This window comes from the organism of the source record quoted next, unplaced genomic scaffold (assembly GCF_019419815.1).
Source record: "Pyrus x bretschneideri cultivar Hongxiangsu unplaced genomic scaffold, Pyrus_bretschneideri_v1 Contig24, whole genome shotgun sequence".
Taxonomy (NCBI): domain Eukaryota; kingdom Viridiplantae; phylum Streptophyta; class Magnoliopsida; order Rosales; family Rosaceae; genus Pyrus; species Pyrus x bretschneideri.
Genome location: NW_025999546.1, coordinates 4640208 through 4657583, shown reverse-complemented (window position 1 = coordinate 4657583; position 17376 = coordinate 4640208). Strand labels below are relative to the sequence as shown.

Genomic DNA, 17376 nt, shown 5'->3' with positions numbered 1-17376 from the left:
AATTCCAATGAAGTTACTGACTACGCAAATAAATTGGCCAACAATACCGTTCAAGCCCTTGCTTGCTGCGATGGTGTTTTTGCTTATGTTCTTCACAATGAAACATATCCTCTATTTAATTTCTCTACATATTTATATATATTTTACTCACATACACACACACATGAATATGATCAAATTTCTAGGTTCAGACGATTGCTGATTTAAACTTTGGAATCTGTTCTGGGAAGGAATTATTGCATAACGGTGTTTAAGAGTTATCAAATGGAACATAGCCAAAGGAATTGCTTTAATGTCATTTTATATTGTACTTATCATTTTATTATCTGAATGAATGCTTTGTAGGTGTAAGCCCCTTCCCACAGGTTGCAGTTGCCAGCTCTTTCCAAGTTAGTTATTGCCACAATTCCATATGAATTAGTGTTCTCCTAGATTAGCGGATGTGTTGCAGCAAGATATGATATTAATATATTGCACGGTGACAGAGGCAATAAGTTGAAGATTGCAACTACAGGTTAATTGCTCTTCTGGGTCCTTTTCTCCTTTTTATTTCGCTATGTTTTTTCTTTCATCTGAATCGATCCCGGCTTTGTTCCAACTATTTTATTTCTTTTCATTGGAGAGAGGAATTATTCGATAAGATATCGGAGATATGAACTGGATTGATGACATATATTATTCAGCCATATTTACAAGAGTTCGTTTTTACATCCTCTTATGGAGCTGGTGTTTCTCCAGTTCCTTTACAACTATGACTTATAGTTTGTATAAAAGTATTTTACCCGTTGTCTTAAAACGCTTGCAGTCTCCCTGCTACACATATAAGGCTCGTGGATATAAAGTAGCTCATAACCTTTTTGGTTAAGGAACTTCCCCACATGCCTTTAGGGCCTATTCTTTTATAATATTTACATGTCGCAGCTGTCATGAGAAGGGTATTGCCTTTTGAAATATTCTTTGTCCAGGAGCAAGTATTGCCAAGGGGTCGTAAGCAGATTTTCTCTGCGCGAAGTCTTCCCAGCGTGGACCGAAGTGGGCCTTCCATTCATCCTGTGTGGCGTAATGGGGTAGGTATTGCTTGACCCCAAGCTTGGCTGTTTCACAGAATGCTAAAATTCTTTTGTTTTGAGTTAAGATGTGTTCCAATCCATCAGTTCCGGTTGACGAGGGAACTGCAGAGGTTAGGAATGCCACTAAGTAGAAAATATCTTCCTCCGGTATGACAACAGAAGTTCTGCTGTCCCACCTGAAAATGGAATTAAGAGATTAGTTGTTAAGACAAGCCATAGGAGGGACTTTTGGAGATAATGACACATTTGATGTAACTGACTTTGATCTGTTAGCTGGGTAGATGAGGACGGGGCCGTTGCTTGTTTCTGTAAGGATATTCCCAAAAACCTCTTTAGCAAAAGTGTGAATTTTGCTTTTTGGTATGAGAAGATTGAGCCACGGATGTGGAATGTCCCACAAATCTTTTGAGCGTAATTTGATCTCAGACACATGTACCCTGTCCAAGAAATCTATATATGCAACTTCGGACACGAATAGCGTTGAACGGATATAGCTTAATTGAGACAATGAGTTATCAACCTCCTGCATGCCAGCAAGAGATGTATGAGTGCAATGTTAGTTATATAGTCAACTTACAACCGAATTCCACCAAACCATTTTGCTTGCTCGTAGGCCATTGTGTGGCTTACCTCAGTTATTAAATCAGTCCTGTCCAGGTTGAAATATTTGGCCAATTCTAGGCAGAAGAGAGTTTTTCCATCTGACTTAAACTGGCTGGCCTGAACTGGGTCCTTTGAATTGAAGGATGATCTCCAGTTGTTTAGCAGACCGGTCCTGTTTATTATCACAAATCCTTCGATGTAGTCAAACTTATTTTCTGCAGACATTAGATGCTCCTGATCTTGGGTAAATGCTGTGAAATCTGAATACAGGACTCTAATCCATTTTACCTGTTCACAAAAATGGAGATTTTGGTTAGCAACTGATACTTTCTACTGCACCTGGAAGCTTAAGTTTTGACACATTAGCCTCAATGATATATAGCTTTTACCCTTGCAGGTGCTGCTTCCAGCGATATTCTTGCCCGTGTTATGATGCCAAACTGACCGAGCCCTCCAAGGACACTATGAAATAGGTCTTCATTCTGCTCCTCTGAACAATTTACAACCTCCCCCTTTCCTGCACTCATTTTTAGTTCATCTGTTAGTAAAAATAGATGGTATGGGATCAATATACAAATTTCATAGATACTCGTTTATATCATCATTCATGAGACCAAGGTCAAAGTAATGACTTGCTTCATGAGCAAGTCTGACCTTTGATGTTGGTCTTGTCTTCCGTGGTGATATATCACCATCACCACGGATGTTTGCCCTCCCCGCTGGTTTAGTTTAACAAACCTGTAACAACTTCCAGCTGGTGGACATTGCTGATCTGCGGGCCATGCCGGAATGCCTGCCCACTGATCCCAGCATTAGACAGAGTACCACCGATAGTTAGATGTAAGTAGTCGGTCCATGATTTTGGCGCTAACCCATATTTCAAGCTTTCATGCAGGATATTTATCCACAATTCACCACCAGAGGCATCCACGTATGGAGAACTTCCGGTGTGAATCTGGATTTGAGGGCCTTTGAGTGATTCCATATTGATGACAACTCCACGGTGGGCTTGCGACTGGCCTTGGAGCGAGTGACCGTGGCCTCTAGCTGAAACTGTGAGCTCCGAACGAGGACCCAAGTCCCAAACATGCTTAACTATAGTAGCAATGTCTGAAACGGTCTTTGGATGCAGCACTGCCACAGGGAGGAACTGATATCTGTTGCCGAAATCTCTAGCTGCATGGTGAACTTCATGGAAGTCGAAATGCCCATGGAGGGGAAGTGTTTTCAACGAAGGAGTGTTTGGAGAACAAGGGTTCGTTCTAATGGTTAAGCAGCTCACGAGCAGGACCATGAAGCCTTCGATGATAAGCATGTTCATTTGTTTGAGGAAGTAAATGGGTGGATACCTCATTTTTTTGCCCGGTTAGAAGCGATGGAGGAAGTAGAAGGTGAAGGGAGCTTAATGTTTTGAGTTGTTTCTTAGCAAGAAAAGGGTAAAAGGAAAATGAGAGGTGTACAAATGGCAAGGAAATAAATGGTTGAGGAGGGTATTTAAAGGGGGGAGAAAAGGGTTTGGGTGGCTGAGTCAACCTATCGTCTTCATCTGTTAGAATCCGTCTGGAGACTGCCTACTTTGAGTGGAAGAGTTTTAAGATTTTCTTTTTTAAGTTCTTCTTTTTTGGGGTCTTTTGTTTATAAGAGAGTAGTCATCACACACACCACATAAGCCAAGTTGAAGGGTGAAAAAGTCACAAGAAAGATCTCACAAATCTTTGCACTTTTTCTAACAGTTGTAACCACAATCCCACCTTTTACCATTCTTTAACATTTTCTAATCTAATTTTTATGATTTCTTCCATTTATAGTAAGAGTTATTGCTTCTGCCTCGACGCAACGGATGACAGGTATGTATTCCGGAACCCCCCATGTTCGTGTTTATTGGTCACATGAATGATCGGATCAGATTCAGGTTTGGTGTCCTGGAATCCATATTGTGGTCATAATGTTAATATCACCGTATCTAGTTGCATATCGGATGAGGGAGACTGAAGCCTGCCCTCTGGCCGTGGTGCCGTTGGTTTCAGATTGAGAGGGAGGAAAGTGATGGGTCCATGGGGCACGTGAAGTTCAAATGGTTTCTGTTTGTATTGGGACCCTGTTGGGCTCACTTTGAATGGGCGAAGGAACACTACTCTTCTGCCCATCAGCTGCTACTGCTTCTATCAATCCCTCAGTTCTCAGCAAATGGACAACTTTGAATGATTCTTTGACCGATTCTCTTGTTTATATGTTTTTTCTTTTTCTTTTTTTCCAGGATATGATATCCCGACCCCGTCCTGTTCATTTATCCCACGTTTCTCCTTAATTTAATTGATCATTCAACTTTAACCAAATTGGTGCAATAGTCTCTCAACTAAAAGTCTATGATCATTGGTTCCTTAACGCATCAAAACGTGCATCTATAGTCGTTTTTGTCAACTCCATTAGAATTCCGTCAAAATTAGTCATGTTGGAATGATCATTGCTACAATCGAGTTAAAGTTGAGAGATCATTGCTCCAATTGGGTTAAAGTTGGTTTTTTATATTTGCTCCTTCATTCAACCTCACGTGTATGACACGTGACTTATTTTTACAGTAGTTTTAATGGAGTTGACGAAAAAAACCATAGCGGCATATTTTGATAAGTGAAATGAACCAATAGTCACGAATTTTTAGTTGAGGCATTGTTGCTACAGTTTTCTTTTTATTGAATAAATGCCAAAAATAAACAGGAATGTGTATGCGGAAAAGAGATTGTGCGAGAATCATTTCCTTTTTTCAACTTTTTCTCAACAACTTGTGTTTTTGAGCACTAAGAGATTTGCATCTCTATGGGGAGCAAGCAATATTCCATCTCCCCCTTCCATTTTTTATCGGCATATTTTTGTACAATTTGATAGATTGCATTGTATCCCTTCAAGAGATTATATGCTTAATAATATATTTTTTTTGGAATTGTCTTTAACCTGTCTCCAAATATAAGAAAAGATCTTGTGGATTATGGATGGCATCATGATTTTGTTCCATAAGAGGACAATAACCAAATAATGAATTGGGAAAGTGGAATCTAACATCAACAAGTGATATAGATGAATGTTTCCTTAACATGATGTTCCAATGCTATTTCACAACATCATTTCAATTCTTTGGCCTGGAAGATTTTGAAATCGCAGAAAACCATCTTCTTTAGACGCTATTGCTTGTTTTGCAAGTAGTGGATTGCTCTGGTGGTTAGGATATTTTCCTTCGATCACTGAGTCTCGAGTTCAAGCCATCATCACTCTCGTTAATGTAAATTAGTATAGAATATCGTTTGTAATATAAAAAGCAAATCTTCTTTAGGGTTTGGTCTTTTGTTTTTGGAAACACTCTTTTCTCTATTCGATGCTCTATGTTAAACTCTCACAAGAGTGGATGAAAGATTCTGGCATCACAAACAACCAAATCTTCTTTAAAGGCTATCACTAGTGTAAATTATTCATCCAGTGGGCCTCGAGTGTTCAAACAATTCTCATTCTTTTTAATGTAAATTATTGTAGAATATTGCTTGTAATAAAACATATTTAAAAAAAAAAAAACAAATCTTCTTAAGGTTTGGTATTTTGTTTTTGGACAACTTTTTTCTAGGTTGGACACAATGTCATACTCTTACAAGAGTGGATGCAAATATATCGCAAACAATCAAATCTTCTTCAGGGATTGGTGTTTTATTATTGAAAAAAAAAAATTTATTTTCTGTGTCCAACTCACTGTTACAAGAGTGGATGAAAAATTCTGACATCGTATAGAACCAAGTCTTGTTTCGGGTTTGATAATTTTCTTTTTGGAAGAAACTCTTTTGTGTTGGACTCCCACATGAGAATATGAAAACTAAAATTTTTTAAGAATAACAATACTAATGGCATAATTCAAGGTTTTGCAACTGTATAGCAGATTGACCCGGCTTACTATTATATTGACAAAAACGAAAGCAGTCTGAAGCTGTATCCCGCCTTCTTTACAGAAACTAATAAGAAAATGGCAGCTGCCAATGAACTTGTCAAAAGCAAACCTCAACTTTAAAATACCCTAAATATTTAAGCATAAAAGATCGACGGAGAAACCCTTTTCGTAGCTACAAGTTGCAGGGAAAGAAGAAGGGAGGAAGATTCTCTACCCTCCTATTTTTATCCTCTTTCATCTCCTCCTCTCACACATTATTTTTTGTCTTGTTATCTCTATAAAAAATCAATATAAAATATTGATATGACTTAACCGTAACCGTTTAAATAAGAAGATAGAGAATCCTCCTCCAAGAAAAAGATACCAACAGAGAATCTGTTGAAGGGTATTGTAATGTACTAATGAAAACGACATAATCATGACCTAAACGCCAACAAACATCGATAAAAACCGGCATTTTGGATGACATGGTCACTTTGGTTGGTCTCTCTCTCATGCAACTGTCCTAATCAGGAAACACAAATCTTTGTTAGGATTAAAATATTAAGATTGCGGTAATAATTTGATAAAGATACTGCCAGTCTAGTGTTTGTGGCGTGCTTGCCAAGTGTGAACTCTTTGCCATGGAGTCCTCTCATTTGTGGACTTGTGCTGAAAAACCTAATCCTTTATTTAATTGCATGCTTTCTGGAGGGAGACCGACCCACAATTAAAGACTTGCATGAACTCGAGCATTTGTAATGTGGGAATAATGACCACACATATGTCGTAGTAGAGATCCAAGGGCAGCTAAAAAGAGGGTCTCCTACTCACTCTCCATGGTCAATTTATCATGTCTATGTTCATGAAAAATTAGGGTTTATTTCTTTTTCTTGGAACAAGAGAAATCACATTCTACGTTACATTGGTGAACCATGTTATTCTATAATATGCAAATACATGCTTTTATCATTACAGCCTAGTGATATTCATCTTACTGAATACTAGTTTGGTAAGGTTGAAATTTAAAAAAAAAGCGAATATAAAAAAAATTTGAGACATTTTTAGTGTTTGATGAACATCCTATAATCAGCATTTTTCATAATTTTAGATGAAAAGGTCGAAAAGCTGAAGCAATAAAATAGAGCTTTAAAAAACCGACTTTTTATTCCAAAACATGAGTGAACAGTGCCTATCAAATGAATTTATCAAAATTCCAAAGCCTACCTTCCTTTCTCTCTTTATCGTGCGAGAGCTGTTCATCTACAAAATTGGGTGGTGTCGGTGTTCATCTGCCATAGCTTTGCTAATCCCATCACCATCCCAATCATGAAAACAAATAGTTGCCGACTCGTTTCATCCCAGCGATTTGTGGATCTGAAGCAAACCACGACGCCCAGCCTCTGCCTCCAATCGCGATTTAGCAACGAGATTTGTGAATCTATTTCCTCCTCCTTCAGCCTTTTCCTTGAAGTAGCCCTATCGAGATCTAAAAATAACGAAAGCCCATAACTCACGACTTTGCAAATTCTAGCTTAGGAGACCGAGCCATATTCATTTGGTCATTTGATACTATCACAACATATTTACATAAAAGTTTCCTAAACACTCATACATTGTTTTTGTGCTAAAAGCACTTTTAAAACTGGAGTTTAACAAACTTTATTGTTTTATTTTATAGCTGTTTTTCAAAACACAAAAAAAAAAAAAAAAAAATAGGTTTTATTTAAAAGGACAACAATCCTGAACTAGTCTTGAGAGGTTTCATATATAATTCATAATGATGACAAACTCGATACATAATTATGTTGACAAACTCATTTTGTAGCTTACCTATATTGTTTCCCTCAAAGTGAAACCGTTGTTTGCAATAATAGAGTATACTTACCTATATTAAAGGAAATGAAAACTATATCTGTATTTCATCAAATAGAGATATGGAAGAAAAATACTTGCGGTAAAAGTGGGAAAAGAATGGAGAGAGGGGAAGATAGAGAAATGGAGAATGAATGAAATAAAAGCTTTAGAAAATGAAAATAATTTAAAATTGTATTTGTCTAGTATTTTTCGAACCCTTCTTCATCATGCATCTCTCCCATATATATCTCTCCTCGTTTGTCTTTAAAAACATATTACATATTTAGGACTTGTAAACTGTCACACCACTTTACACAGGCATTGACGTTGTGATTCTTAAGCATATCATTTAACTAGCTACTAATTCACATTTCATGTACAACATGTACATAATGCGATTATACTACTTTATTACTACAAACTTTAGGTTGCATAGGTTATTCATTGGCACTCCAAAACGTTGGAATGCCTGTAAGAACTTCAGAAGTACATGAAACAAATTAACAGTGCACATTAGTCGGTATCTTAAAACTTAGTGTAATAAGTTAGTGTGTCTTTAACATTATTGTCAGGTGATTACACAACCAAACTAATGTTATTCATAAGAGTAATGCTAGAGAGATTAAATTTGTAGACTAAATTTTGTAAACTAAATGACATGGAAGTTAATGATTGGATTATTACTTAAACATTGATAAACGTGTTCATTTCTTATTGATGACACATCATTTAATTCGTAATTTTAGTCTCTATAGCATTACTCTATTCATATATATTAAAGTTCAATCTAGGGCATCGATTGGCTAGTGGGAAATGAAAATCCCCGAATCATACTGCAGCAAGTGGGTGATGCGTATGTGGGATTACCACGTTAATTAATTAGGTTTTTTTTTAGGCGTCCCCATCAGTCATCATCATGCATGCAGCATGCCATTGAAGTTAAAGAAGCTAAAATGCGATTAAAGAGCCGGAAACGACACAAAATTGTTGTGGAATGATATCAAACCCTCTGAGATTAATTATAAAAAAATAAAAATTATTCTTATCGTGTTCCCTAACCTACTTTTATTCCACTCTAATCAATGTCTTTTGTCTCTTCCAAAATCGCGGCGGTAAAATAATTCATTATTTTTGCTTACTAGTAATGCTTACAATCTTACATTTTATCATTGGATCAGTTTAAATTTTGAGATTCGTTATATAAATTTTAAAATTTAAACGTATCTGACGATAATAAATAGAATGATAAATATCACCATCATTTAGGAGTTGTAAGTATAGTATTGCTAAAATAAAGTAAAATCTCGCAGCTTGCTTATTTTGTCGTGACTATCAAAACTCTTCCATGAGGTAAAAGTGAATGCATATAATTGTATGTATCGCTCAATCTCTCATGCACACGTAAAAGATTAGGGTAATTAAATAGTGAAAGGTAGAAAGTAAGTAAGTTGAAAGTCGATGTCAACTTAATTAAAATGTAGGTGAAAAGTTATAGGTTAGTCATTGTTAAGTGAGTCAAGAACGCATATAAACTCACACTTTTCTTAAAGTGCAATCTCATTTTATACAAGAAGAAATAGACAGACGGAGATTTTTATTTTTTATTGTAACATAAGGGGGTAGTTCATCCTGAAACTAAATCAATAAATTATTATAAACAATTCGAGTTGTAGAGACTCTGATTATATCATCATTAAATGAATTTCAATCTATACATGTAGATTCTCAAAATAATGATACTGAAAATTCACATTATAACTCTAATTGGTAAGGTCGTCCGCAACAACGTTTTTCTCCTTGTAAACATGCACCAACTCCCAATTCGTATTGTGTACCATAAATTGTTTGTATTGATCAATAATGTTGACAAGTAGATGAAAGTTGGTATGTGGACTTTCTAGCAACTTTTGCACTAATTTTTGTACTTGGACTTTTTCATTTCTTCAAATGATCTTTAATGCTTTTGGGTAAGAATTAGTGATGAAAGATAGATAATATAATGTCAGATGCAATTAACGGCCTTATTTCTTGTGTAAGAAAATGTTATGTGTCATGTGAAGAAGTGAAATGTACGAAAACAAAAAGTTAGTACAAAGGTTGCTAGGATTTCTTAACTCAGTGGTGAGTATATCTAAGTATTATCCAAAAAATTATATTACTTGTTTTGTCAAATAGATCTTGTAGTTTAAGAACAATGACAGCCATCATTGTATAGATTATTTGAAACATTGAAAGTGGTTATATATCATTATATTGCAAAGGAAAGCCACTGGTTTACAGTAAAACGAGGAAGCTGTCCAGGTTAAAAAATGTCATGAGATTTCCTTTATGTCATCTGAGTCACATTATTTAAGGTACAAATCTATTAAATTATTAAGAGATTGAAGTGAATGATAATACCCTGTCGACCATATGAATTACATCTCTATCTGCTATACTTTATAAGGAAAGCTGTAGCAAGGAGTTGAAGCATACATTTACTTTCAATAATTAGTCTTACTAAGAACATTTAAAAGCGAAAAAAAAAAGTTGCAGCTGTAATCATTAAAGAAATTAAAGGAGATCTTGTTAATTTTTGTAGGTAAGTAATATTGTCAATATAGTGTTAGTAATTTCTCAATATGTATCGAGTTTGTAAAGTTTTGTATAAACTTAATTGTGTCAAGTAGTGTATGGAAGTCTTGTCTGAATATGGTACTGTAATTACTTAGTGATTGGCTTAGTGATTCACCTCATTCTTTTCTATATATATAATTCTTTTCAGTACTATACATATTATTCTCGTCATTCTTTCAATTTTAGGCTACTATTGAATTATTTTTAATTATAATTTTATTTTCATACAAGCGATATTTTCTTCTTTAAATTAGACTATGGGCTGAGAAAGGTTTGAACCTAACCCTTCTCCCCATTGATATCCACTTAACATCCAGGGTTTTCTTCTAATTTTTTTGCCCCTTTTCCTTATAGCGTCGACCCTTCTCAACCTTAAGTTTATGGATTGAATAACCACCGCAACATGGTTTTGGCTTTTTATGGTTGAAGTAGATTAGATCATTAGGATAGGTTTATTTAACTTAAACAAAACATTTGAACTCATGATAGATTAGGAACTTACAGTTTTTTGTACTATTAATTTTGGAATGACTACCATCAAAGTTTTCCTGGATAATTTGTACTATTGAATGAGTTATTCTTTGTTGTGGATAAACAATGGGTTCCATTCTTTAAATTATAGTTTTTTAGAGTTGATCTTTCTATAGTATTAAAAAAAATTGACCTTCTAGATTCTAGTTTTTATCAAAAACGAAAAAAATTGATCATTCTTAACAAATTTTCTGACTCTGCCATGGAAATAAAGTAAAGAAAGTTACAAACTAAAACAAATAGGTACGTGCAAATAAATAAAAGAAGTGTGTATAAATCATTTTCCTTATTTTGAACATATATGTGAAGCACTAGCCGCACATATACGTATATTTAGCTCAATCTCCTATATATTGGAAAACAATAGAACCAAAATTGAAAGGCATGCAAAGATAATGAAATATCGATCTATATAGCTGCCAAACTAGCAAACCCTAAATAACAGTTTCTTTTAATTTCTTCAAACGAATGTGAACCCTAGCCCTAGCAGCATGCATATAATGTGATCCTTACGATCATCCTACGTCCTCATTGCTACGTTTTCATCATATGATGCTACTGCAGCTACAAAAATTGATTGATTGAGTCAAAGTATATATTGTGAAGGACTTAATTCATCCTCTCTAGATCTTCACCTTTTCATTTCCGCACATATACATTACCACATCAAAGTCACAAGAAAGTATGTATATATGTTGATCGAGAAAATTTGCACACGTATATATGTGAATAACTAAAAATTTGCACACGTATGTGAATAACTAATTACATTCGATTTTTCAGCACTTAATTACTTCAATTTCTCAACTTGTTTGAATTTGCGGGGTCATTTCCTTTAGGTTTAGGTAATTAAATTTATGTTGTTAGTTTGCTGTAGTAAATTCCAAACTAATTACCCCAACTCCTTTCTTAACTTCTCAGTTTGAAGACCACACTTCCATCTACTAAACCCACCCAAAAACCACTTCGAATAACCACCGTATGTGGAGGTTTAAGGCCGCAAAATTCGATGAGTTCCGACTGCCCTATCCTTTGTTTGGTAAATTGGCTAAACGGCGATTGTGTCTACTACCTAACCTTTTAGCCCATCATCTCGAGAGTAAAACCGGACCAACCCCAACATCACTAAACCACCGTAGGCGGCGAGTCGATGATGTGAAGTTGACGGCACCCGTGGCCTATGTTGGCACTTTGTCTCAGGTATAAAGTTGTTCTCATGTTGAGTTATACATGCTGTAAAAATTTGGTGAACTTTAGAGTTGGTCGGAAAACTGAGTTTTTATTCACCAGAAACCACCTTGAGCGGCAGCGAGTGGGAAATTCAAGTGACATGGATTTTGGCATCGATACGTACTCGATGCTTGAGCCCATATCCGAATATTCGATCAATTGTTCAATGTTTGAGACAATTCTACCTCCGTTTTTATTTTCGTCATTGACGACAATTCAACTGTTGGATCATTGTGCAACTTCTTGGGCATGCTAATTGATTTTAGACTTTTGATAACTTGTGGAACGGAAATTTGACGTTCGGATCTTCTAGATTTGAGAATCTAGGGTTGTTGACCCTAACGGGGCCTACTTTGGCCGATTGTTGACTTTTTATTCAACGTGCCCTAAATTATTCTGGTGTATCGTTTATCTATAGGATTTTGAGTTAAGACTTGTATGTTTTATTAGGCGTTGATCGTGTCTGAGTTTATGCTAGTTGGTAGTAGTGTGGACTTTTGTGTTTTATTAGGCATTGATTGTATATCATATTGTCATATGACCGATGTGTAATCCTATTATCCATCTTGTAATTCTACTATTTTTGTGGGGATTAATAAGATATCTTTCTTTATGAATAGCTATCAACTTAAACAAAATATGAAAATTGTAGTTGACACTCCAAAAAATTAATTGTTACACAACTTCAATGATCAGCATCCTGAAAACATTTCTGCAGTTCAAACTTCGAACGTTTCTTTTAAATGACAATATTAATGTAAGATGAAAGATTCCCACAACCTGAAGCCTCCAATTGAAGACCAAAAGATTGCCCCCAACCCCAACATTTTTGGCCAAATAAGCAACTATATTAATTTTGCGACCAAGAAACAAAAAAAGACTTTCAAAGTCTCTCTCCATGAATAATGTTGCATGGTTTGATTAGGTAAATAATATTTGTCGGTCGCATATAAACCTAAGCTCTCAGGAAATTCCCACGTGCTTCGTCTAATTACTTGTTAGGTCAAATGGCCTATGTTGGAAGTACAAGACAAATCTGAAATATATATATATATATATATAATATAGAGAGAGAGAGAGAGAGAGAGAGGGACAAGTATTTTTACAAATATTTTTACATTCCTTATTAGCCCTTGGATTCTTTTTAATCTAATGGTCATAATTAAAAGTTAAGATTATTGTCATTAATTTAGTCGGTGATGTGGCGATGACTTGGAATAAATTAACATAAACCTCTACTAAAAATTTAAAATATTTTGAAAGAGTCATGTTGCACCTAAACCATTTATCTTCCTTGGTGAACACCATTACTTCATGCCATTGTGTTATGCATCAAATAAAAATTGTTGCTGAGTCCAAAATAAAGAACAACAAGAGAGATTTTGATTAGTTCTTTTGTTTATATTATGCAATAACCAACCACTAGAAAGCTTTCTTGTCAATCAAGGACGTACTTAAGAAATTTGATGTAAATCAGTTTTAGGATTAAAACCTTATCCCTTTCTAGGAAGATTCAATTTTGTTTCCCCGACTATATCCAAATTCAAATTCTAGGCTAAGAAACTGGGGGATCTTCAGTGATTGAACCAAACAGAAAATAATAATAATAATAATAATTATTATTATTATTATTATTATTATTATTATTATTATTATTATTATTATTATTATTAAACGGGCGAGAGTTCTGAATCTATCTTCTTCAGCCCATTTTTTATACCTTCCCATCATTTACAGGCAACCCATGAAAATATAGTATTGATACTGTAGGATTCGAGAGAGGGGAGAGAATAGGAAGAAGAAAGTGAAAAAGTCAGTTAGGTTGTTTGGAGTGAGATTGATATATCCATGATTGAGTTCTTGTCATCTTAATCAACAATGGCATAGGGAGTTAGATGAAGATGGCTCCACAGTGTTTAAGTTTCCATAACCTAATAATTTTTCCTTAAAATTTTTTAATTGATTAAATTCTTTTTATTTCCATGTCATCAGCGCCACATCATTTAGTAGTTTAGATGAGTCATATTAGTTTTATTCAGGATCATTTGATTCAAATAGATCTAAAGACTAACAAGAAATGTAAAAGTATATGTAAAATTATTTGTTACTTGACCCAATCCCATATATATACACACGCATGCATGTGTGTGTGTATATATTCATGGATGATGGTAGACAATCTAATTATAATTCCTTTGAAGCATGAAATTGTAGTGCATGCAATCTAAAAAGGTTGAAATATTGATATATGTAGGGCTTCGAAAGTCTTGATCTTCCGGACCATGAATGTATTATTTGCGCTCTCTTAACCTCTCTGTGAAATTGACTTTCAACGGTCCAAACTCCAATGTACGTGATCATCTCTTATAAGTTAAAGACATCAAATACATGATAACTTTTGATACTACATTACTATATTATTGCTTTGCGCATAAACTAATGTATAACACTTTCTGAATTATAAACCAACTCCCTTGTTTTGTCTAACATGATTACTTTAATTGATTCACCAAATCTGATAATGTCAAATTCAAATTCGTTTTATATTTATTTCACTTTTTAACCAGCCCACCCGACAAAAAATTTCTGATTCTGCATAAAGATTTCAATATTTTATGTTTGTATTTTAGACATAGGGTCAGACGGATAATGTTAGGAAGACCAAATTTCTAAACCAAATTTTGTAAATCAAATTATGCGGATATCGATGATTGGATTATTAATTAAGTCTGCAATCTAAGGAGTCAATGATTGTTGAGTTTGGAATTCGAGATGTCAAAGATGATTAAAACGAATTGTATGCCCTTACTCGGGAATTGTACCTTTTTAAACAACTGTTTTAACTAAACCTTTGTACTAACCCACGATCCTCAATGTTAACTAACTTCTTTACTATATAATCTTCACTTAAACCTCTCGGCCAAATTACCTTAGCAATTATTATTCTCCAAGCTTCAAAATTTCCAATCTTCCCAGAACTTCCTTGCCTTCACAGTTTCCTTGCTTTCGATTCTCTTCCATCTTCTTTCCAACATATTCAATGGCACCCAAAGCTGCTTCATCTTCCTACGAGTCTGGTGAGAGGATCGTCACCATGCGCCACTTGCTCAATGGCCTTCATCGCCATCGAGCTGGCCTGAATACTTCTCTTTGCTTCGACGAAGGGGGAGTACACACTTTGGGACCAGCATAGACCTCTAAGGTCCCAATTAATGTGGAGAACAACATGCCCAAGGCAAATTGGTTCACCCCCAAACCGTACTCGGCCGAGTCAGGAATTTCTTCTTTTAAGTGGTCAACTCATCGTCAAGGCTTTCCCTTGATGAAGGATGAGGCATGGGCACAATGGGTAAATGAGCTCGAACCCATTTTCAAGAAGAAGTGGATGAATAATGGCATCTGCGAACTCATCTTGCTCTCAAAGGTCACATTGGTTACCAAGCCCTAGCTTCTGACTACAGCCCTTCTCTTTTGGAATTCGGGGACCAACACCTTCGATTTCAAGATGGGTCCCATGTTCCCAACCATCATCGACATGGCTCAAGTCTTCGGGCTAAGGCCTTCGGGCAAAGTCGTGGATATTACCTATGACTGGTCTTCCTCCTTTCACCCGGCGACTGAAGGTTCGGGCAATTTTGAGTCTCTTACCCGATTGGAGCACAACTCTTCCACTTTTAAGAGATATGGTACTTCGTTCATAGGTTTTATCCCATTTGTTAAGAAGAGTTTTAGCCCGACCCCTTCTAATGCCAACAGAGATCAAGAGCACATGTACTTCCTGTTGTAATGGCTCAACAAGCACACCTTCACCAACAAGTCCAAGGGAGTAAAGGTCGAGTGGATCCCCTTGGTGGAAACCCTTCATTCTTTTGATGATGTAGCTACGAGCCTCTTCCTTCTTGCTCACCTCTACCACATTTTCTTCAAAATGACTAGGGTGAACCCTTTGAAACCAACCTCAACAAGCCAACCTGCATAGTCCAGTTGTGGTTGCAATGGTACTTTCCCGAGCTTCGGGCACCAAAACTAGAATTCCCTGAAGACGTGGCTCTTGCCCTCATCTTAGCTGAGGCTTCTCCCACCAACCATTCCACATTCTCTTGCATTTATTTCTTCAAAGTCTGCTGGACTCGGGCGGACTTGGAATGGGGAGCTTTAGTACTTAGGAGGTATCTGTGGTTTTCGGACCAACTCTTTTAAGATGCTTTTGGAGAAGATGCCAACTCTTTCTACAATGAGAGGTTCATAAGCTACATCTAGCAGAAAGATCTAGCATAGGAAGCAAGGAGCAACTGTTATGATCATCAAGATTCATGCAATCAAAGCAATCAATGGCTTCATGACTAGTGGAACCATAAATCTAACAGATGATATGATTTCCAGAGAAATTAGAACCACGAAACCTTTGATTCTGACCTCGATTTGAAGAATTTCCGCAAAAATTGCCCCAAGAACCACGATTATGATGGAAGCTTGATTAGCACCATTCTGCCAATGTTTTGAATCGTAAAAGATGCATACAAATTCGACGAAGGGTTATATACAAAATGGTCCCTGAGATTTGCATGATCGATAGAAATGGTCCCTAAGATTGTCTACCATCCATGATTTTAGTCCTTCTGTTAAGAATGATTTTGGGCAATTTTCAAACTTTGTAACTCAATCGTTTCTTAACCATATTCGACCCATAATAAATCAAAATGAAGATAGGAAAGTGTAGAATAAGATTACACCTATTTGGAAGCCCAATGGTTGCCATAGATGGCCGGAAAATAGCCTGAAAGATGACTGGTCCGCGAGAAAACTGGAAAACTTGCTGGAAACTGGGTAAACTTAAACATTCATAACTTCTTCAATACTCAACCAAATCGAGTGATTCAAAAACAAAAATAATACTTCTTGATGAGACGAAAAGAGTGGTATCTTTTTCGAAGGCTAACTCACTGTGGTTTGATCGGACAATGGCTCGAAATTGGCTAACCATTTTCGAGTTAGTCAATTTCGAGAAGTTTTCCGGCCAAACCACGGCGAGCTAGCAGTAAGTAAGATACCATTTTCTTCATCTCATGGATTAGTATGATTTTTGTTTTTGAATTACTCGATTTGGTTGAGTATTGAAGAAGTTATGAATGTTTAAACTTTACCGAGTTTCCAGCGAGTTTTCCAGTTTTCCCGCGGACCAATCACCTTTCAGGCTATTTTTCGGCCATCTCTGGAAATCATTGGGCTTCCAAATAGGTGTAATCTTATTCTACACTTTCTTATCTTCATTTTGATATATTATGGGTCGAATTTGGTTAAAATTTGATTGAGTTACAAAGCTTTAAAAATTGCCCAAAGAGTTTTTAACGGAATGACCAAAATCATGGATGGTGGACAATCTCAGGAACCATTTCTATTGATCATGCAAATTTCAGGGATCATTTTGTATAATAACCCTTCGACGAATATGTGATATTAGGGTTTTCAGAAGAGGAATTGAGGACTGGATGTTGAAGCGATTCATGTTGAGATGATGACTCAAAAGGAGAAGCCATGGCAATGAAGATGAAAATCCTTGAAAAT

At 35.9% G+C, this 17376-nt stretch overlaps 1 protein-coding gene and 1 long non-coding RNA gene across 2 annotated transcripts; one reads left to right on the top strand and one right to left on the bottom strand.

The window, feature by feature from the left end:
- Positions 1 to 651: 651 nt before the first annotated feature.
- On the bottom strand, positions 652 to 4159 carry LOC103957629 (cytokinin dehydrogenase 6). The gene is made up of 5 exons (XM_009369812.3): positions 2412 to 4159; positions 2063 to 2190; positions 1701 to 1961; positions 1331 to 1593; positions 652 to 1246 (listed from the first exon to the last, which is right to left on the bottom strand). The coding sequence occupies exons 1-5, from the start codon at positions 3025 to 3027 to the stop codon at positions 925 to 927; spliced, it is 1590 nt and encodes a 529-aa protein (XP_009368087.1). The 5' UTR covers positions 3028 to 4159; the 3' UTR covers positions 652 to 924.
- LOC125478314 lies at positions 1953 to 2948 on the top strand. The gene is made up of 3 exons (XR_007259186.1): positions 1953 to 2146; positions 2569 to 2728; positions 2806 to 2948. It is a non-coding gene; the product is annotated as an uncharacterized LOC125478314 (long non-coding RNA).
- Positions 4160 to 17376: the final 13217 nt, after the last annotated feature.